The following is a 21133-nucleotide window of genomic DNA, read 5'->3' as shown; positions in this document are numbered from 1 at the left end:
TCCCTCCCTGACACTTGTTCTCTGCCCATCTCCACCCCAACCAGCTGCGGACCTGGGGAGGGAGGTCCTTCCCCAGGCAGCCAGGGTCCTTCCCCTCCACCGCCCTGGACTCGGGCATCACCCACCTGCAGATGGACATAGTCATAGTCCTCCAACCAGCCGCCCTCGCTGTCCTCATCCTGTCCGTCGGGTGAGTCCTGACTGGTGAACTTAGGCGGGGAGGGCAGAGGTCGGGACTGGATGCTGCTGGCCTTCTCGGAGGGGCCAGCGGGAGGTGGGGGGTGGGAGTGGTTGGCGGGGGACTGGCTCCCGCCCTCTGGGCCGAGCCTGGGGTCTCCCCCGGGCTGCTTTGTCCTTCTGAAGAGCAAAGAGGCGTTGCCGTGCAGGAAGGAGGCCAGCTGCTTGGTATCGTCGGGGACGCCCCGCGAACACGTGACGAAGCGGTCCAGGTCGTCGGCCGCCCCGGCGGGCGGGCCTCCGGCCACAAGGGCGCTCGTTGCCCAGTGGCAGCTGTCCAGGGCCTGACTGTGCTTCACCAGGGCCTGGTATACATCCTCCATCTTCTGCAGCTGCTTGCTGAGCTTGGCGTGCAGGCTGCGGTCCGACGAATGGGCGGCGTTGCCCACCGCCCCCCGGGCAAACTCCAGCAGCTCCCGGACCGAGGCACGGACCCCTTCCACCGCCTCCCGCAGGCCGGACGCCTGCGGCTCCACCTGCTCGGGGCTCTGCCAGCCGCCACAGACGAAGGACATGAGGTGGGCGACGGAACCGCTCACGCCGTGCTGCAGCTTCACCAGTGCCTCCATGGCGGTGTCCAGGTCCAGGGGCAGAGGCTCCTGGCCCGCGACAGGGGGCTTAAGGGTGGCTGATTCCCTGGCGGGCCCCACGTCCAGGGAAGAGGAGGAGAGGTTGCTCCGGTTGCTCCCCGTGCTGGAAGCCGAGAGGCGCTTGGCGTCGGCTCCTGGCCGGGCCTCCCGGTCCACCTGGGGTGGCACGTCGTACACGCACTCTCCCTCCGCTTCCACGGAGGCCGCCCGGCTGCATCCCAGTGCCAGGTCCCGGGGGACGTCGTACACGTCCTGGGGGGTGGAGAGGGGCCCGCCCGTCGCCAGTTTGCGCAGGCCGGGGGGCACGTCGTAGATCTCCCGTGCGCCGCAGGGCGTGGGGGCGGGGCCGCCCTTGCCGGCAGGAGGCGGCACGTCGTAGACGTCTTCTGGGGGATAGGGCTCTGAGGTGGTGCTGGGAGCGGAGCCGGAGGCGTGGCTGAGGACAAGTGGGTGCCGGGACGGGTCAAAGGGCTTCGGCTTGGCGAAGGCGGGGGGCACGTCATAGGTCTCCTCCCTGATGGGGCCGTCAGGCACATCCTTGCTTACTGACGGAGGGACGTCATATACCTGAGGGGGTATATGACAGGGCATCAGCACCCGCCCTTCCCCAACGTGACCCAGGCCTCCCTCCACTCCTCCCTCTGACCATCCCTCCGAACCCTCCCATCCCGGTCTCACGGCCCAGCTGCCGGAAGGAACCGCTGGACAGGCCACCGTTAACCGGGAGACAGCACCCTGGAACCCCAACACTTGGGGATATTCAAGAGGAGGCAGCTGGTCTCCAGCCGAAAGGCAGGAGGCAGGGTCGAGAAGCTCCTCGCCACAGTCTCAGTTTACCCACTGCTCCTTCTAATAATAATAATAATTGTAGCCCTTGTTAAGCACTTACTATGTGCCAGGCACTGCACTATGCGCGAGTGGATACAAGCAAATCAGGTTGGACATGGTTCCGGTCCCATTTAGGGCTCACGGTCTCAATCCCCATTTTACAGATGAGGTAACTGAGGCACAGGAAAGTGAAGTGACTTGCCTAAGGTCACACAGCAGACAGGTGGCGGAGCCGGGGTTAGAACACATGACCTTCTGACTCCCAGCCCGTGCTCTATCCACTACACCATGCTACTTCCTAGGCTGAGATCCCCACCATTCTCCAGGGACCCAAGGCCTTCTGTTTTCCAGAATCAGCTTAGAATACGGGCCTTGGGTCCTGATCCAAAGAAGCCCGGATGCAGCTCTGTTGCCCATGTTCAGAAGGCCTGCAGAAGGCAGGCGCGGTTGCCACATCCAGGAAGGGCCAACAGAAGGGGCAGGAAAAGCCATTCTCTCTCTACTTACCGCGTGATGGTTCTGCAGCTGCCCAGGCACGCTCTTCTCTATGCTGGGGGGCACGTCGTAAATCTCCAGGGATGGGTCTCGGCTGTTGGGACCCTTGACCGCTAGCGGTGGCGTGTCGTAAACCTGTCAGAAGAGACCGTAAGTGGGGTCAGGCTGCCCGGACATAGGCAGAAGGAGCTGCCTGAACTCTAACCCGCATGAGGACAAATAGGGACAGCCACTTTCTCAATCAATCAATTAATCAATCAATCAATAGTATTTATTAGGCATCTATTGGCTCTTGGGAGAGAGCTCAATAGCATCCGTAGAAATGAGCCCTGCCCTCCATCTTGTAGAGGAAGCATGCACTAAAAAGCACACCAGATAATAATAATAACGATGATATTTATTAAGCACTTACTATGTGCAAAGCACTGTTCTAAGCGCTGGGGAGGTTACAAGTTGATCAGGCTGCCCCACAGGGGGCTCACAGTCTTAATCCCCATTTTCCAGATGAGGTAACTGAGGCTCAGAGAAGTGAAGTGACTTGCCCAAAGTCACACAGCTGACAACTGGCGGAGCCAGGATTTGAACCCATGACCTCTGACTCCAAAGCCCGGGCTCTTTCCACTGAGCCACGCTGCTTCACCTGATAGGAGAACACAATTGAGTATATAAGGTAGGATCAGAAGTGATAAAGGAGGTTGAAAGTACCTAACGGTTTAAGAGGTATGAAAGAGCTGCCCCGGTTTGGAGAGAATAAAGGTAAGGAGATGAGAAATTAATCAGAGAAGGCCTCCTGGGGGAGATGTGACTTCAGAAGCGCTTTGAAGAGAGGTGTGGGTCTGCCAGACAGGAAGAGGAGGGAGTTACAGGCAGAGCTGGCGGGTGTAAGGAAGATGTTGATGGCAGGAGAGATAAGAGCAAGGCCCAATACCTGGGCTGGCTTGAGTGGCACAAAGAGAGTGAGTTGCACTGAAGTGGAAGAAGAGGGTGGAGGAGTAAGAGGGAGATGGCTAACGCCAATCAATGGTCAGGAGCTTCTGCTTGATGTGGAGAGGAATGGCCAGCCAAGGGAAGTTTTTGAATAGACAGATGTGTGCAGAATGCTGTTTGAGAAAAATGATCTGGGCAGCAGACTGAAGTAAGGACTGGAAAGGGAAAAGGCTGGAGGCAGGGAGATCAAGCAATCAATCTAGACTGTACGCTTATGTTGGGCAGGGAATGTGCCTGTTTATTGTTGCATTATACTCTCCCAAGCACTTAGTACAGTGCTCTACACACAGTAAGCACTCGATAAATACAAATGAATGAATGAATGAGCACTTACTGTAACCAGAACACTGCACTAAGTGCTTAGGAGACTACAGTATAACAGAGTTGGTAGACATGTTCTTGGCCCACAATCAGCTTACAGTCTAGAGGAGAGGCTGATGCCCCTTTGTGGCAAATCCAACACTTTCCCCACTTATTTCTGCTCCTCAAGTTCCCCAGAGCTCTTAAGGGTTCCCTGAAGACAGGTTCTTCCCCAATCTACCTCAGTCATGGTCTAGAGAATCAGCCCTTGGCCCCTGCCTGCCATGAAGAGAGAGGAAAAAGGGAGACCCAGCACACGGGCCTACCACAATGAGAGGGCATCCAAGGTGGCAGCAAGCAACATAAGTAGATGAGTGCATCCCCTCGCCCTCCCCCTGTTGGGGTACGACTTACCTCCAGGCTGTATTGGCTCGTAGGCAGCCCTCTGAGCGGGGGTACGTCGTAGATCTCCTGGGGCCCCGAGGAAAGGAGGTGCCGGGGGATGTCATATTCATCCTGCTCCAACTTGGACGATTCATAGACGTAGCTCTGCCCCTTTCGCGTGGGCACCACAACCTGCAAGAGACAATGGAGAGAGGGGCATCGTGTGAACGTTCCACCCATTGGCAGGGATGCCCAGGCCCAGCGGTGAGGGAAGACGGAGTAAGTCATCTCCATCATCATATCAGCGTCATCAGTATCACCACCACTGCCGCCACTGTCTGTGACTTCTCATTTATTGGGTATCTCTTGACTGCTAAAGATATCACAGGCCCCTACGGGCTCAGTCTCTGCTTTCAAGCCAATCCTGACCCAGGCACTCAAAGAGGAGGACACCGAAGAGATACAGGGCCCACAATCTCAAACTGAGAGCCACGTCACCCATAAAATCCTCTATTAAATAGAAAGCTGGTTCCCTGATTCAGGCAATGAAATGTCAGGGCCAAAGGCACTCATGGCACTGAGCCACGAAAGTCCACTTTTCCTTTGTGGCAGCTGCCAACCAGTTTTACCCTCCAAGCTCCCAATCTGCAAACTTGGTTCAGAAGTGAGATAGTGGTATTCCGCTGGGCTAGGTTCTGCCCTCTGCTAAATTGCGCCCTGGCCCAGGGCCTCTTATCTCTTCTCAGCCATAATGGAACCTCTATCCTCTTCTCCAGGCCCCCTCCCTCAAGGCCTTTGGGGAGAATTAGCCCTGGACATGCCCCCTAAGCCCCTGACTAGCTCTGGAAGGATGTGAAGACCTGCAGAATGGATTCAGGCAGTTCCTAAAAGCTCTGAGAAGAGCTGGAAGGGGAGAGAGAGTATGAGAGAAAGCAAAAGAGAGAGACCACATGAGCCTGCAAACAGGCAAGGTGGGGGTGTTTACTGGTGAAGTTTAGGAAAGGTGATTTAGTCAAGCAGGGAGAGAGAGGAAGGGAAAGGGCTGGGAAGTGGGGAGAGAAAACAGGAGTGAGCTCTTTTTATGGTCCTCTCTTCCCCTCAGCTGCCTCCCATTTTCCTGATTCCAAGCCCTGCTGCACAGAGCTGGAGTCCAGAGAAGGACCCAGCTGCCTCAGACAATTGGATTGGTTCCCCCTCCACAAGAACATGCATATGTACGTGAACATAAACATATACACCCACCTGGAGCCTCACATTAATGAATATACATGCTTCCCCTAAAAGCAAACTAAATACAGTCACCCACTGGTCATTCCCGGCACACACAGAAAGTGGGAAGATCAGTAGTCCCTGGTCACCGGTCAGACTCAACTGTACAGTGCTTTTACTCTCCCAACATTCACCCCTCTAAAAGCAGCTCAATTTAGACCTGCAGGTGCAGACACATGCCACATACAACCATGATAGAGAAACTTAATGGTAATAATCATCATCATCATACTAACGGTGGTCTAAGCACTTACCATGGGCCAAGCACTATATTAGCGCTGGGGCAGACACAAGATAATCAAGTTGGAGATAGTCCCCAACCCACATGGGGCTCCAGAGTCTTAGGGGGAGGGAGGGCAGGTCTCAGAGAAGCGGGATGGCTCAATGGATAGAGCGCAGGACTGGGAGTCAGAAGGACCTGGGTTCTAATCCCACTCTGCCATCTGTCTGCTGGGTGAACTTGGGCAAGTCACTTCACTTCCCTGTGCCACAGTTACCTCATCTGTCAAATGGGGATTTAGACTGTGAGCCCCACGTGGAACAGGGACTGTGTCCTACCTGCTCAGCTTGTGTCTACCCCAGCACTTAGAACCGTGCTTGAAACATAGTAAGCACTTAAGAAGTACCAGAATAATAATAATAATTATTAATAATAATCCCCATTTTACAGGTGAGGTAACTGAGGCACAGAGAAGTGAAGTGACTTACCCAAAGTCACACAAGAGACAGGTGGCCAAGCTAGGATTAGAACCAGGCCCCAGGACCAGTTTCCCTCCATTTGGCCTTCTCAGCTGAAGCCCTATGAGGTGGGAAGAACCAGGGTGCCTGGCAGTTGATGGGCCACCCGCATATCCATCAAAGTCTGCTAGGTCTGTCAGGCCAGGTATTTTCTCCCCTGGGGATGGACAATCCTGTGAGCTTCAGTAAATGATGAGGACTTTTCTCACTGTCACAGGTCCTGGGATTGGTTGGGCCTTATAGAGTTCAGGCTCTTTAATCTCCCTCACCTCTAGATTACCTGTGATCTCTCACCTTAGCCTCCAATCAGTACAGCTTGGCTAAATATTAAGCAGGAGGTGACTACCAGGGTAATTCCTATGTAACCTCTGTCATCTTGCTCTTCTTCCCTCTACCCAACTCAGCAGGAGAGACTTGCCAAGTTGTCTTTTGACCTTCCCTCCACCCAATAACAACGGCATCGCCCTATAACAACCGGGTGAAGGGGAATGGCTACGCACTAGTATGCTTGCACACACACAAACACACACATACACTCTATGATGTTCAGGAAGTGTGAGGCAGGTGAGAGGGTGTAAAGCTCCAAGGTGACCAATGACTGGGTGAGTAATGTAAACACAGATATATATACACATATGGGAGGGGGACTGTTTGCAGCCACCCCTAAGCTTTCCTCCCCACGTCAAATATCATCCAGGCTGGTCCTGACTGGAACTGTGGCCTAAGGTGGATGTCCAGTCTGAAGGGGTGACACACCTCCAATAACCAATACCGAGAATTCTGGAGGATTCTGCCAAGAATTTGGCCAGGGGAGGAGGGATGGAAGCAGGGAGAGGAAGATAATTTTTTTCTTTGGTCTGAATTAACCCGATAATTATTCAATTCTCTACTTGGCTACATTTTACTGAGCCCCTCGATCACTTTAAGTCACTCTTCCATGTCTGGCTGTCGGGCTGAAGCCGTGGAGACCCATGGACCTCCGCCAAGCAGTGTGGCATGGGTCAGGTCGAATGCCCGCTGCCTTCCCAGGGCCAGCTGAAGGCCCGAGGCAGGGAGGTGGCCGTGGCTTGGGGTCAGCAGATGGCCGCTCTCTGGGGGTCACCCAGGCCACTGCCAACAGCCAGGGGAATCTGGGAAGATTCAGAGGCCGCGCAGCCTCCTTCCCTCACCTCTAGATGGTCAAATGATAAGGGAAGTGGTCAGGGGCTGATCCTTCTTGTGGTTTGGGCTGAGCCGCATGAAAGCATGGGATGGCTGCAGGAGACATTACCAGGTCCGCAGCGGGCAGGAGGAGGATGAGGAGAACCCATCCCAGAGGAGATGCCCTGGGGCACCTGTGGGTGGGTGGGGTGGTTGAGGGGCTGCCTTGCTGAGGGGCCTTTCCACTTCTCTGCCGTGGCTTCCAAGATCCGGTAGGTCCCTACCCTGGCCTTCCCCAACCCTGCTCCAGAAGCTCTCATCTGGTAAGTCCATTCAAGCCCAACTGCGTAAGCTGTGCTCAGTGAGATGGCCAGTGGCATGCAGTGGCTGCCTCTCTGACAGAAAGTTAGATTGGCAGCCCCTCGAGGGCAGGGTTTATGTCTACTAAATCTAGGGCACTCTCCCAAGCGCTTCGTACAGTGCTTTGCTAAGAGGGTGGAGGGAGGTGGTCGGAATCAGAGACTCAAGAAGTTGGGAGGCAGGAATTACCTGAGGAGGCCGATCCAGGGCCCAAACCTGTCCTCCAACCCCAAAGTCCTCTCTGAGCTCAGCGTTTGGGACCATCCCTGTTTCAAGCCTGGTGGGGACAGGAGTGATCCCCAGAGGATTTGCTGGCAATTAAGGTAAGGGAAGCAGAATAATGTAATGGCTAGAGCATGGGCCTGCGAGTCGGAAGGTCATAGGTTCTAATCCCGGCTCTGCCATTTGTCTGCTGCGTGAATTAAGGCAAGTTTACTTCAATTCTCTGTGCCTCAGTTACCTCATCTGCAAAATGCGGATTGAGACTTTGAGCCCCATGTGGGACGGGGACTGTGTCCAACCCGATTTGCTTGTATCCACCCTAGTGCTTAGTACAGTGCCTGGCACATAGTAAGCACTTTACAGGTACTATTATTATTAATAATTCCCAGCCAGTTACTTTGCTGGGGCTACATGTGGCTGACTAAAGGCGGCGGTGGGGAGGGGAGGAGGAGGAGGAGCAGGAGGAGGGGAAAGAGGAGGAGGAGGAGTCTCTGGGGAAATGGCATGACATCATATTCTATTTATACCTTCCCAGCCGCACTGCAAAGCAAAGAGGGACCTGGACAGAAGACAAAACCCGAGAAACAGCAGCTCCAGTCTATGCTCACCATCGCGGGGTCTGGAGAGCCTGTCCTTCACTGATGACCCCTGGGCCAACTGGGCAGGAGGCAGAGAAAAAGACTGGCTAGATGCCAGGCTCCGTGGGTCCCCTTCAGCCCTGGCCAAGCAAACCTAGGATAGGAGGAGGAGTGGGAAGCCCCATCTGGGGTCTGTTGGCTTTCTGAATGGAAACAAAGTCCCCGGTTCCCCAGGGCTGAGGTGGCAGGGCGAACCCCCCAAAATAAGGCTCGATAGCTGGGCGGCCTATGGCCGGCCGGGTAAGCAAAGGGATGGGCGGTGGGGTGGTCACAGCAATCGGCCCCAGCCCAAATGGGGACGGAGATGGATGTGGGCCAGCGAGGACCACCAATCAACCCCACCAGCCCCTCTGGGGGAGGCTGGGGGCTCCTGCCAGCCTTTCTCATTAACCCACCATGGCGGGTGCCCTCGGGCCAGCTGTACCTGCTGGGTGAGTAATTGCTTCTCTGTGTCCACTGATCAACGAAATGCAAATCCCTCCCCACTCTGCCAGGCAAGGGGTCTTAAATCAATTTGGGGGGTGGGCGGGGAGAAGGCTCTAGTGTGAGGAATAGGCTCACAGATGGATGGAGGGGTTAGGCAGGAAAGGGATTTAGCCTTGCTCTATGCCAAGGAAAGCAACACAAAGGGAGGAGAGAGAGAGAGAGACAGAGAAAGGAGCTACGACAATTGGATTATCTCTCCTGTCACCTCCAGATTCCCCTGGTTACTAAGGGTCTATTATACTGACCCCTAATGATGCTATTATTAGTGTATAATACTAATAAAAATAGCTGTATTACAATGTGCCAAGCACTTTACTAAGTGCTGGGATAATCAGATTGGACACATTGTGTCCCTTAGGGGGCTCAAAGTCTATGAGGGAAAGAGAGCAGGTATTTAATCCCTATTTTATAGATGACGAAAGTGAGGCATGGAGAAGTTAAGCGATTTGCCCAAGGACACAAAGCAGGCAGGTGGGTGGATCTGGGATTATATTAACAGACACATTCCCTGCCCACAGAGAGTTTTTGTGTTTAACAGAGAGAGATCCATGTGTGTGTCGGGGAGTTGCTGAGGTGAATGGTGGGCTCATTCCCTCAGAACTAGGTGCTTCCTCCAGCGGCTGGTCTCATGCCAGAAAGAGGGGCACGAGAAGCAGCTCTCGCTGGACTTGATTTCCAGTCTTTCACCCTTTGGTGAGCAGCTCTGCTGTTTGTTTCTTCAATGGAGAGGCCAGGGCTGGAGTACGTATCAGTAGGACCACCCGAGAGCTGGCTTTTTAGCAGGGCTCCTGGCTTAGAGTCCTGTGATCCACCTCCAGCCAGAGGCAGGAGGGAGGAGCCCAGTGGGCTTGGGGATACCTGCCCATACCTTTCCCACTGGTCAGTCAGTCAGCGCTCCCAATCCAGTGAGGGAACATCCCTCATTGGCCTCATCTGGTCAGTGATACTCTCTGCCCTACCCGGGACCCCGGCCCTGAATTTCCATGGAGTTCCATAACTCAAAGGAGGCGGAAGTCTCAAGCAAGAGTCAACGTGAGGGATCCCAGTGGCCAGGCACTCATTCCTCAGCTTGCCCACTGGCCTGTGCTCTTTCCAGGAGGCTATGCTGCTTCTCTACTGGCTCAGGTCAGACAGCCAGACCTGCCTGAAGCCCAGTTTTGCTGCCTGCCTCCCAGATAGCAAGGAGACACAAAAGCCCTTCTGATCACCCGGGCACGGACACCCGATTACACAGCAGGCAGAGTTAGGGGTGTGTGCGGTGACTCTCCTTTACTCTCCTAAGGTCCTGGCTACCCAGGATACCCTGTTGGTAAAGAAGAGTGTACCTCCCATAGTGGAGCACATGGGGAAGCTCAATGCTGGGTAGCTGGATTGCTTCTCCAAAGAAGCTACGGAATAGACAGCCAGGAAGCCCCAGGCCCAGAAAAAGAGGAACACTCAGATCTGGCCCTCTTCATCTCAGATCCTCAAAGACCCTCACTTCCATGGCCTCAGGCACGCCATCCCAGCTCACCTTGACCCGTGGGCCCAAAAGCCTAGGAGAAAGTTGCCCAGCAGGGCCAAGCACTTGGTATAATGTTCTGCACTCAGTAAACACTCAATATCATTGACTGATTAAGGATTCATCAACCTGTCTTCTATCCACCCCGGCTCTTAATACAGCGTGTGGCACATAGAAAGCACTAAACAAATTCCACAAGTATTATTACTGACATCTGTAGATGCTTGTCACCTGATTCCCTTATTTGTTAGAAAGCATTTTGAAACCAGAGACAACTCTATGTTCCTTATAATCCACCACTACGCACAGCACACTGGTCTGCAAAGAGTGGGCACAAAAGGAGGAGATCTGAGCTTCTGTAGTTGTGCCTGCCCCACGTCAATGGCATCAGGAGCCCATGTCCATATGCGAGTACTTTTGTCCACCCCAAGTCCACGGCAACTGAAGCCTATGTCCGTGGGTGAATAGCTGTGTCTGCCCCATGAACACGGCAGGAGAAGCTCGTGAATATGTGTGATTAATTATGTTCACCCCGCATCCATGGCATCAGAAGCCCGTGTGCATGTGTGAGTAACTGTGCCCACCCCACATCCAGGGCAGCAGAAGCCCATGTACATGTGTGAGTAACTGTGTCTGTTCCATGTCCATGGCAGCAGATGCCCATATCTATGTGTGAGTACCTGTGTCCATCCCACATCCATGGTGGCGGGAGCCCTTGTCCATGTGTATCCATGGACTTGAACACTGAGCAGCAGTGGCCTGAAGCACTGCATCGGATGGCGTGGTTCCAAACTAGGGCCGAACACCACCCCGTGAGATGTTCTGAGCATAGTAGAGGGTGAATTCTGGGGTCAGGCCCTAATTCTCTCCATCGTCCTTTTGATCTTTCATTAAAGGAGACGACCCAACCCTGGGTTGGTCCCAGGCATATTGGCCATTCCCAGCTCCAGGGCCACCTGGCCTCAGCAGAATGCCACAGGCTGTGCCCGCACTCTTGCCCAGGAAGGGACTCACAGGGGCCGATCCCCCGGGGCCGAGCTCAGGTCGGGAGCCAAATGGAGAGAGGACAGCCCCGGCATGGAGCCCAGCTGTGAAACAAAGGTCCCCGAGTCAGCGGATTGTGGGAGTCGCCTCTCCACCAAGAAGTCCGAGGGCCAGGACGTCTGTGCTTGCCCACATTTGCCCACGTACAGAGAAGCCCCCGGGGCTGTGTGGCTGGGCATGGAGGCTGCCAAGTGGTCCTGTGCACGCTGTCCTGGGCCCGGCCTTCATGGTGACCACAGACCACGTGTGCCCGCGGGGCCTCCTCCAACAAGTCCCCGGAAAGGCTCCGGTCCACAGCCCTTCAGTAACCTGGCAACGTCCCCAGCTCAGCACGCGTCATTCTCCATTAAGCAGATCTCCAGTTTGGCAAAGCCGGCCCTGCTGACGCACTTGCGTCCTTAGGCGTCCCGCTGCCCTGCCAGGCATCTGGCTCTCCTGGGGCCCAGGCCCCAGCCCCTCTCCCAGGCCTCAGATGCTCCCACTCAGAGCACCTTCCCCCAGTGTCCTCGGTCACCCTCAAGACTCTGTGAGGACGGGAGGGCCAAGGATTGGCCTCTCCACTTCATACGAAAATTTTTCATTCATTCAATCGTATTTATTGAGCGCTTACTGTGTGCAGAGTACTGTACTAAGCACTTGGGAAGTACAAGTCGGCAACATATAGAGACGGTCCCTACCCAACAATGGGCTCTCAGTCTAGAAGGGGGAGACACCTTACCAGAGAGTGGGAGAAACAGACTCAGGGCCCCCAATAAGTGGACACTCCTCTGCTGAGGTGACGGTAGAAATCCAGATCCCCAGCTTCTAGGACTCTGGCCCCTCGCGGCAGATGAGACCTGACAGCACGGAAATGTCGGCAGGGCGAAGGCCCGCGGGGATGCCCCGGACCTCCTGCATCCTGCTCCTTGGCCCACAGACACCCTGGGCCTCTCTCTGGAATTTAGGCTGGACCGTGATGAAGGGGAGAGAGATGAGCCTGGCAGAAGGCCTCTCCTAGGCCATAGGCCAAGGCCACCGGTCACCCCAGCTGTGACCACTCCAAGATCTAGGCTCAGGACAGGCTCTTGCCCCCTCCTTCTATCCCGAAGCCGATTACCGGGGCTGGGTCAGGGACGCAGGAAGTCCCCACTTCCCGCCCGGGTTGGGGATAAGCATGATTCCATTTCTCCTTCCCCCACTGCCGCCTCTTGGAAGGGAGCAGTCTGGGCCGGGGATATTGCCGCCGCTGCCGCCGCCGCCTCAGCTTCTCCAGACGCATCTCCCTTCCAACTTCACTCAATTTGATTCTCCTCCAGAGCTATTTTTAGAACCACCTCCGCCACGGCCAAAACCTGCGGAGGCCCCCGCGATGGGGCTGCACTGAGTCACGCTGCCTGCAGCCCCTCCCTCCGGCCGGGCTGGCAGCTGGGACGGCGGCTGGGGCAGGAGAGGGGGGCGCCTGGGGTCGGGCTGTCCGACGGGCGCAGAAGCGCTGGGTGGAGGAGACACACGCCAGTGGGAGGGAGGAGCAGCCTGCGTGGCAGGGAGGAGAGGCAGACAAACAGCTGCTAGTTAGGCCTGGGTGGTTCTACAGCCCCGACCTTCCTGGGGTAAGAGGAGAAGACATCGGTAGGAGAGTATGGGGATTCGCCCAGGCAGGACGTGGTCTTGGCTCCTGCCAATTCCGGATCCCAGGCAGACCCCCTCCGACACCTCTTCGGCCTCCCAAGGCACACCCCATTCCCGAAATACCCTCCCCTTTCCCTCAGCTCCTCATGCCCTCGCCTCCTCCCGATTCCAGCGGCTCCCAAAATCCTTTCTACTTTCAGAAGTCTCCTGACCAACTGCAGAGGAAAGAGTGCCATCCTCTCCCGTTGTTCTTCTTTTATGGTATTTGAAAAACGCTCGCAATGTGCCAGGCACTGCACTAAGAGCTGGGATAGATACAAGATAATCAGGTTAGACACAGTCCATGTCCCACATGGGGTTTACAATCTTAATCCCCATTTTACAGATGAGGTAGCTGAGGCACAGAGAAGTGAAGGGACTTGCCCGAGGTCACACGGCCGACAACTGGCAGAGCCGGGATTAGAACAACATCCTTCTGACTCCCAGACAGACACTCTATCCACTAGTCCACGCTGCTTCTCATCCTCAATCAGTCCCTCGCTCTCCATGCGAGCCGTGCCTAGAAAGCCCTCTCCACTCATCACGCACTAATATGCCCTGACCTCTCTGTTTACTGGTGCTATCATGATCACCGTCCCTTATTTAGTTCGAGCCATAGGGCTGGGGAAGTGGGGCTGACCACCCAGCTCCTGTTCCCAAGTTTCTAGGGTTCAAGGATGTGGGCTTGGGCCTCTCTCTGCTCCCCTGGGTCTGGGGGACGTGAGGGCAAGTGGTTTCTGACAGGATGTCCATCCTGCCCTTCTCACTGGACCTCTCTGCCCACTTCTGGGTCTGTGTTGGCTCTTGGCCAGAGCCACCCTTCTCAGCCCCCAATACCGTGTGGGGAACGTTGCAGCACCTCCAATCGATCAATCCCAGATTGAGCCCCCTCCTTCCTCTCCCCCTTCCCCCCGCCCTACCTCCTTCCCCTCCCCACAGCACCTGTATATGTTTGTACAGATTTATTACTCTATTTTACTTGAACATATTTACTATTCTATTTATTTTATCTTGTAATATGTTTTGTTTCGTTGTCCGTCTCCCCCTTCTAGACTGTGAGCCCGTTGTTGGGTAGGGACCGTCTCTATATGTTGCCAACTTGTACTTCCCAAGTGCTTAGTACAGTTCTCTGCACACAGTAAGCGCTCAATAAATATGACTGAATGAATGAATCATGCTGAGTGCTTACTTTTTATTTATGGTATTGTTCTGCGCTTACTATGTGCCAGGCGCGGTACTGAGCACTAGGGTAGATACAAGATAATCAAGTTGGACACAGTCCATGTCCCACCTGGGCTCATAATCTTGATCCCTATTTAACAGATGAGGTGACTGAGGCACAGAGAAGTTAAGCGACTTGCCCAAGGACACAAGGCAGGCACGTGATAAAGCTGGGATTAGAACCCAAGTCCTTCTGATTCCCAGACCTGTACTCTATCTACTAGGCCATGCTCCTTTCTCTGTGTGCGGAGCACTGTACTAAGTGCTTGGGAGAGAGAGAGTACAATACACAGTCCCTGCCCGCAAGGGTTTACAATCATGTGGGGTGTTGATGAGAGGCAGAGATGTAAAAAAAATTATAAAAGAGGGAAAAGTGGTCAATTAGCCGAGCAAGTAAATCGATACATACCTAACCTCTAAGCTAGGAGTAAGGAGGGTGAGCCCTGGGAGGGAGAAAAATGAACTGGGGAAAGCCTCCCGGGGGAGCCGGGATATCAGAAGAACACTGCAGACAGGAAGAGCTGTGGTTGACAAGTTTGAAGGGAGAGGGAGTTGTGGTGTCTTATGAATTCCCCAAATCTGCTACTACCCCTGAGTTCCGTCAACTTTTGTTTTCCCCAGTCCTCAGCTCTCAGAGGGTGGTGGGGAGAGAAGGGCAGGCTATTACAAACCCAGGGCTCCACACAGTGTTTTCAGAACCGCTCAAGCACTTAGGAGTCAGAGACAGCCAGCAGCAGCCTGGCCTAGTGGAAAGAGCACTTGAGGCCCGGGAATCAGAGGACATGGGTTCTAATCCCACCTCTGCCACTGGCCTGCCAGGTGACCCTGGGCAAGTCATTTCACTTCTCTGAGCCTCAGTTTCCTCTTACAGAGGCTGTAAGCCCCATGTGGTACAGGATTGTGTAGGATCTGCAGAAACTGTACCTACCCCAGAGCTCAGTACAGTGTTTGGCAAGAGCAGGTGGTGGGACTGAAAGAGAACTTGGGAAAGAAAACCTCCACTGGAGCTTCCATCCTCTGACACTCAAAGTCACCAGCAAGAAGCACCCTGGTATCCGATTTTCCAAGTTTCCTCGACTTCCTGCTCTGGTGGCCGGGACTCCCGGTCTGAGCATTCCCAACTTCTCCAACTGTCCTGTCTGTCCATCCTTGGGCTACTCTGAGTCATCACAAATCCAGCCCCCAATCCCTTCCCCCAACTCCCCTCGACTACCATCCCCTCCCCTCCTCCGGGGCCCCTAAGCCACTGACGGCGAGTCTGATCCTTCTCCCCCCGGGTCCACCACCGCCCGGCATCTTGGAAGTTACTCGGCAGCAAACCAGTGTGCCCAGGAACAGCTGCAGGAAGGGGAAGGGTTAAAGCAGACCCAGGAGGGCTGCAGTCACCCCCTCACCCCCACCGCTGTTGCCGCCACTCTCACACAAGAGCTTAAATCTCTCCGGGCTTTTCTGACTTTCTGCCAAGGGCTCCTGCCTGGAAAATATTTTCCATTAAAGATAAATAAATACATATAAAAAAAGGCCGCTGGTAAAGTAAATCTTGCTGGAAAACTCCATTGAGAGTCTCTGCTTAGCTAATTGCAGGTCGACCCAGCTCTTCCTTTTTGATGTTCTCAATTAGCTCTACCCAAAGCCTTCTCTACACAGGGGAGGGGCGGGGAGGGACGGAGGAAGGGAGGGAAAGAACAAGGCCCAAGCAGGGCCCGGGAGCTGGGTCTGAACACGAAGGCAGACACTGGAGCTTAGGAAGGGACGAGGAAGGGGAGCAGGGAAATACAGATACCCCCAGAGTCAGGGACAAACTAGGGGGCACAGGTATGAACCAGGCAAAATGGTCCCACAAAAAAGAGGGGGAGAGAGGGGAAGAAAAGGGTAGGAAAGTAGGAAAGGGGGAGAAGAGGGGAAAGGATGGGGGGAGGAAGGGGAGCGAGAAGGGAAAGCGAGAAGGGGGAGGGGAGGGAAGAGAAGACAGAAAGCAAGAGGAACAGAAATCGAGATTCCACAGGGAAAAGCACACTCACACACATATTGGAATGGGGAAACGCACATACAGACAGAGCGCCATTCCTTAATGCACATCAGTCAATAGCTGGTCCACTTCTGCAGTCCACCTCTCCCTCAGGGTGGTCTGCCCTGTCCAATTTGGTCCTCACAAGCTGGGGCCACTCCCCTGGATGGACAGAAAGATGGACACACACACACACACACACACACACACGGACACACACACACACAGGTGGACTTAGAGGAGGCACAGATCTCAAAAGTCCACTCCTGGTCAAGGTTCCAAGCCTGCCCCCACCCAGGCGGTCCCCTGTTCCCACACACCCTTCTGGCCTCTAAACGCAGGCCAGGATCCCCGCTAAAGAAAGAGAAACTAAGCTGTCAAGGTCAACAGCTCCCAGGGAGTGGGGAGGGGAACGGTGGGGGAGGGACAGAGAGAATAAAATTAAGTTAATGGACTCTGGGTTGTGTCCCGCACTGGACTCTGGCCAGGCTGCGGCAGCGGGGCTGAATTATTTATTCCCCGCGGACTCTCATCAGCTACTGCAAGGTCCAGGAGGGTGGGTGGGCTTTTTGGTCCCCCCTTTTCAACTTGGTTTCAAGGTCAGAAGACAATGGCAGCCCCAGCAGTCTGACAGGAGCAAGCAGTGAGGAGCAGGTACACTTGTTGCCACCTCCCAGGGCCTTGTTAGGGGGAGGTGGGTGAGTGGGGATAGGGCAGGGCCAGGTTCTGCAGACCCAGGGAAGGCCAGAAGAGAAGGCCAGCTTGGCCCCAAGGTGCAGGTTGAAAGATGGCATGAGGGAGCTGGACAAGCCACCTGGAGAAGCCATACCGTCTGAATACGCTCCCATGTACAGAGGACACAAAGCTATTAGCATCAACCAAGAGTGGCAGCGGATTCTGTCTCTACCTTCCCTTCCTGTCCGTCCATCTGGCCCAAGTGGGCAGTGCATTCCCGCTGCCTCAACGGTCTGGATGTCCGGGGCGGAGGCAGGCTTCGGGGACAAAGGATGGTGGAGTCCACCCGCCCACCCCAGGGCAGGAAGGCAGACAGTCCCCTGCGGCTCCAGCTGTCCCAGCGAGGCATAGCTGGGCCTGAGGCAGAGAGAGGGAGAGAGGGAGCATGTGCACGCGTGTGCTGGGGGAGGGGTGGGACAGACGGAAGGGATGGGACTCCCTCGCGACCCAAGATGCCACTTATGACCTTTGGATCTGACAGATCAGTTGCCACCATTCCTCGGAGGTGGTGGAGGAACTGCCCGGGCGGTGGCTAAGGGTGGCACAGTCTCCCGGGGCTCTGGGAAATGCCCAAACAATAATAATAATAATTGTGGTGTTTAAGTGCTTACTATGTGCCAGACACTGTACTAAATGCTAGGGTAGATACAAACTAATCAGGTTGGACACAGTCCTTGTCCTACATGGGGTTCACAGTCTTACAAATGAGGTAACTGAGGCCCAGAGAAGTAAAGTGACTTGCCCATGGTCACATAGCAGAAAAGTGGAGGAGCCGGGATTAGAATCCAGGTCCTTTTGACTCCCAAGCCTGTGCTCTATCAACCAGAAAATGCTCCAAAACCAGAACACTTAGAGGTTTACCTGAGGGCACAGGGATCACAGAGGCATGCACACCATGGCAGGGAGGCTTGGCCAAGGTCAGGGGAGCTCTCCCCCTTCACCTGCCGCCTGCTCTGGGAAAAAAGGTCTGAAAATGGGTCCCTTTGGACACCCTCTCCCCCAGAAATGGGGAAAGCGTGGAGTGAGCCAGACCACCCAGAGTGGCCTCATTGGCAGTGCCCTGCAACAGTCCTGCCAGACCTTGGGAGTTTCATGGCTGCTCCTCGACTCACCGAGGAGGATGTGGAAACTGTAAAAAAAAAAAAAAACAAAGAAAACTGGCCAGGATCACATCGAGTCCATGGTCCAGTTGGAACCAGGAACCCCCAGGCCTGTGAGCTCCAGGTTCTGGCCTAGTCTCCTTTCGGGGTTATGACCCTGTCCCACCAACGTCCAACAGGAAGTCACCCCAAATGGGGGAGATGGGGCATTGCCTGGATGGAGGAGGCCTAATGGGGGCTTCTTGGTGAGGCTGTTGGGGTTTCTCTTTGCAGAAGATGGGTCTGTGCTTGGAGAAGCAGCAGGGCCTAGTGGATACAGCACAGACTAGGGAGTCAGAAAGACCCGAGTTCTAATCCCCGCTCTGCCACTAGTCTGCTACGTGACTAGGTTGGGCAAGTCACTTAACTTCTCTGTGCCTCAGTCACCTCATCTGCAAAATGGAGATTAAGACTGTGAGCCCCATGAGGGACAGGAGGGACTGGGCCCAACCTGACAACCGTGCTCTACCCCAGTGCTTAGTACTGTGCCTGGCTCAGAGTAAGCACTTAAATTCCATAGGAAAAGAAGAGAGAGTGGAAGGGGTACCCAGGGGTTCATCGCCCCTGCACAGACACACACATACACGCAGCTCCTGACCGGCCAAATGAGAAACCAGAATCCCCAAAAGCCCTGCTTTTGACCCAGGAGACCAAAAAAAAAAAAATGCAGATGTCCTATGGGTGCCTGCACTTGGCTATTTCAAATCAGGCCATCTAAATTTGCACCCAGATGAGCTGTTTCTAAAAAGGGACACAGGAAAGAGGAGGAGTGGCGCAACTGTCCGATCACCACCCTCCGGGATCTAACCAGCTTAGATGGGGCCAGGGCCCTCAAAGCACTGTACCCGGTTCACTGTTACTAATCGCTGGGCTTTCGGTTACGCATTTACTACGTGCCAAGCCTGGGACTAAGCAACAGAGGTAGATTCAGCTCAGTGCCAACAGCTTCTGCCTCTCCCGGGCCCAAGTCAGCACCTGTGCTTCTGCTCAAGTCATCTCTTTGTTCACACCCAAGCTCCTGCACTGCAGCCGGCATCTTCTAGCCTGGGTTTCCAATTTTTGAAAAGTGGCCAGTTCCTCAAGAAGACAAGCCCCTCGCTTGATGGCAACTGATCCCACGACTCTGGGATCAAATCTGTTCCCTAGGCAGCCCACCCCCACCTCTGCCCCTCGGAATCTGTCCCCCTCCTTCTACCTCTCATCCACCTTCTCGGTCTGAGGGGGCTCCCTCCCTCTTCCTCTCTCTCTCTCTGCTGTGGCAGGTTCGGGTCCGGTGAAAGGGGAAAAGTCCTTTTTCATCATCAGGTTTGCCAACCAACCTAGTCCCGAGAGACTTGCTGGAGTCTGACAAATTTGATTTCACATTGTAGAAATACGGACATTAGATGGTAAATTATAATCAACTGTCAGTGAGATAGGGATCTCCTGTTTACGGGACCATTGTCCAGAAGGCCCACCAGTGAAATTGCTACCACCAGAAAAAGGATGTCCAGATCCTTAACTAACGTAGGCAGAATCCTGTTAGTTGCATGGCAACTTGACCACAGTGGACTAGCAACAAGGTTGGAGGGCAAGAGGAAGGCGCCACTTTGCACCCCAAGGGCATGCATTCTATTTTGACACATGGAGGTCAGGAACGGTTTGGACCAGACCTCCTCTCCCTCCCCACCTTCAAAGCCCTCCTAAAATCACAACTACTCCAGAAGGCCTCCCCTGAGTAGGACCTCATTTCTGCCATTTTTCCTCGCTTCTAAGATGCCTATGCACTTGGATCTGTTCCCCTTAACAACCTGAAATTTACCCCAGCCCCACGGCACTTAATTACATATTTTTAGTGGTATTTGTTAAGTGCCTAATATGCCAGGGACCGTACTACGTGCTAGGGTAGCTACAAGCCAATCAGGTTGAGCACAGTCTGTGTCCCACGTGGGGCTCACAGTCTTAATCCCCATTTTACAGATGAGGTAACTGAGGCACACAGAAGTTAAATGACTTGCTCAGGGTTCCACAGAAAACAAGTGGTGGAGCCAAGATCTGTGCTCTGTCCATTGCTCTACTCATTACGCCAAGCTGCTTCTCTACAGTCTGCCATCTTCCAACGGTAATTTATTTTAATGTCGGTCTTCCCCTCTAGACAATGAGCTCTGTGTGGGCAGGAAATATATCTACTAACACTATAATACTGTTTGCCCCCAAGCACCTAGTACAGTGATCAAAGTCCAGGAAGTGTTCAATAAATACCACTGCTGGATCATTAATCACCCAACCGAATCTGTGCGCTCCAGCTGCGGGCCGCCCGGGGCTGAATCACCTGGTCAGCGCTCAGCCACCGGCCTCCCCAAACAAATGTGGTTCCGTGCTCCTGGGGAGATGGAGATAAGAGCTGCGGGGACGTATTAATAAACGCGTGGGGTGAGTCACTGGGGTGCAGGTCTCGGGGCCTAAACATGTGAACTCTGAATCACCCGGAGACGGGCCTCTCGAGGAGGAAGTGCCGTGTTCTGGGCCGGCCAGCCCAGCCTCTCCTACCAGGCTACCTGCTCTCCGTTGCCCTGGGTGGACACAGGACTTGGGTCGGGGGAGAGGACGGACCCAACTGTAGCCAAGACCACCGGGAAGCCCCTTGGGGTGTTGAACAATCTGGGTCGGCTGAATGGCCGGTTGACATGGGATGAGGGAGCCCGGACAGATGGCTTTGAAGGAGCCAGGGGAGACACAACTGAGAGTTTGGGCCAGAGGGCCCGGGGCCCGAGAAAGCTCAAGTCGAGCCAGCCCTGCTCCAGAGGGGTTGCACAAGCTGGCCCGCTACCCGCTTTCGGTCACCAACACGGTAACCACCAGACCATTTCAACAGCCCCTTTCTTGGAAGAGTTCAGAGCATGTGGGGTTTTCTTTTAATAGCATTATCCAAAATGCCTTCTTTCTTGTCTTATCTCCCTCAGAGCAAGAGTCCAATTCTTCTGCTGGTCATTGGCCGCTCCAGGGACACTCTGAGCAGTTAAAGAATAACCAGTTAAACCCTCGGTCCAGTGCTCTGTACCCAGTAAGTGCTCAATAAATACCACTGATGGGTATTTAGATCGATATTCATGGATTTCTGACCTCATTACGTGACACGGCTTTCCAGAAGCACGACCCGTAATGAACCCCATTTTACAGCTGAA

At 54.4% G+C, this 21133-nt stretch overlaps 1 protein-coding gene across 2 annotated transcripts in view; it reads right to left on the bottom strand.

Annotated features, from left to right (window-relative positions):
* The window catches only part of BCAR1 (BCAR1 scaffold protein, Cas family member), a 120062-nt gene that overhangs the window by 6224 nt on the left and 92705 nt on the right, over nucleotides 1-21133 (bottom strand). For both annotated transcript variants that reach the window (XM_038753621.1, XM_038753620.1), the window contains exons 3-5: nucleotides 3852-4013; nucleotides 2163-2285; nucleotides 126-1394 (exon numbers count right to left, since the gene is read on the bottom strand). In XM_038753621.1, the coding sequence (XP_038609549.1) occupies nucleotides 126-1394; nucleotides 2163-2285; nucleotides 3852-4013 (1554 nt within the window). The remainder of the gene's footprint in view (nucleotides 1-125; nucleotides 1395-2162; nucleotides 2286-3851; nucleotides 4014-21133) is intronic.

This window comes from Tachyglossus aculeatus, chromosome 11 (genome assembly GCF_015852505.1).
Source record: "Tachyglossus aculeatus isolate mTacAcu1 chromosome 11, mTacAcu1.pri, whole genome shotgun sequence".
Lineage (NCBI taxonomy): Eukaryota > Metazoa > Chordata > Mammalia > Monotremata > Tachyglossidae > Tachyglossus > Tachyglossus aculeatus.
The sequence above is the reverse complement of the archived record's forward strand: the minus strand, read 5'-3'. Positions and strand labels throughout refer to the sequence as shown.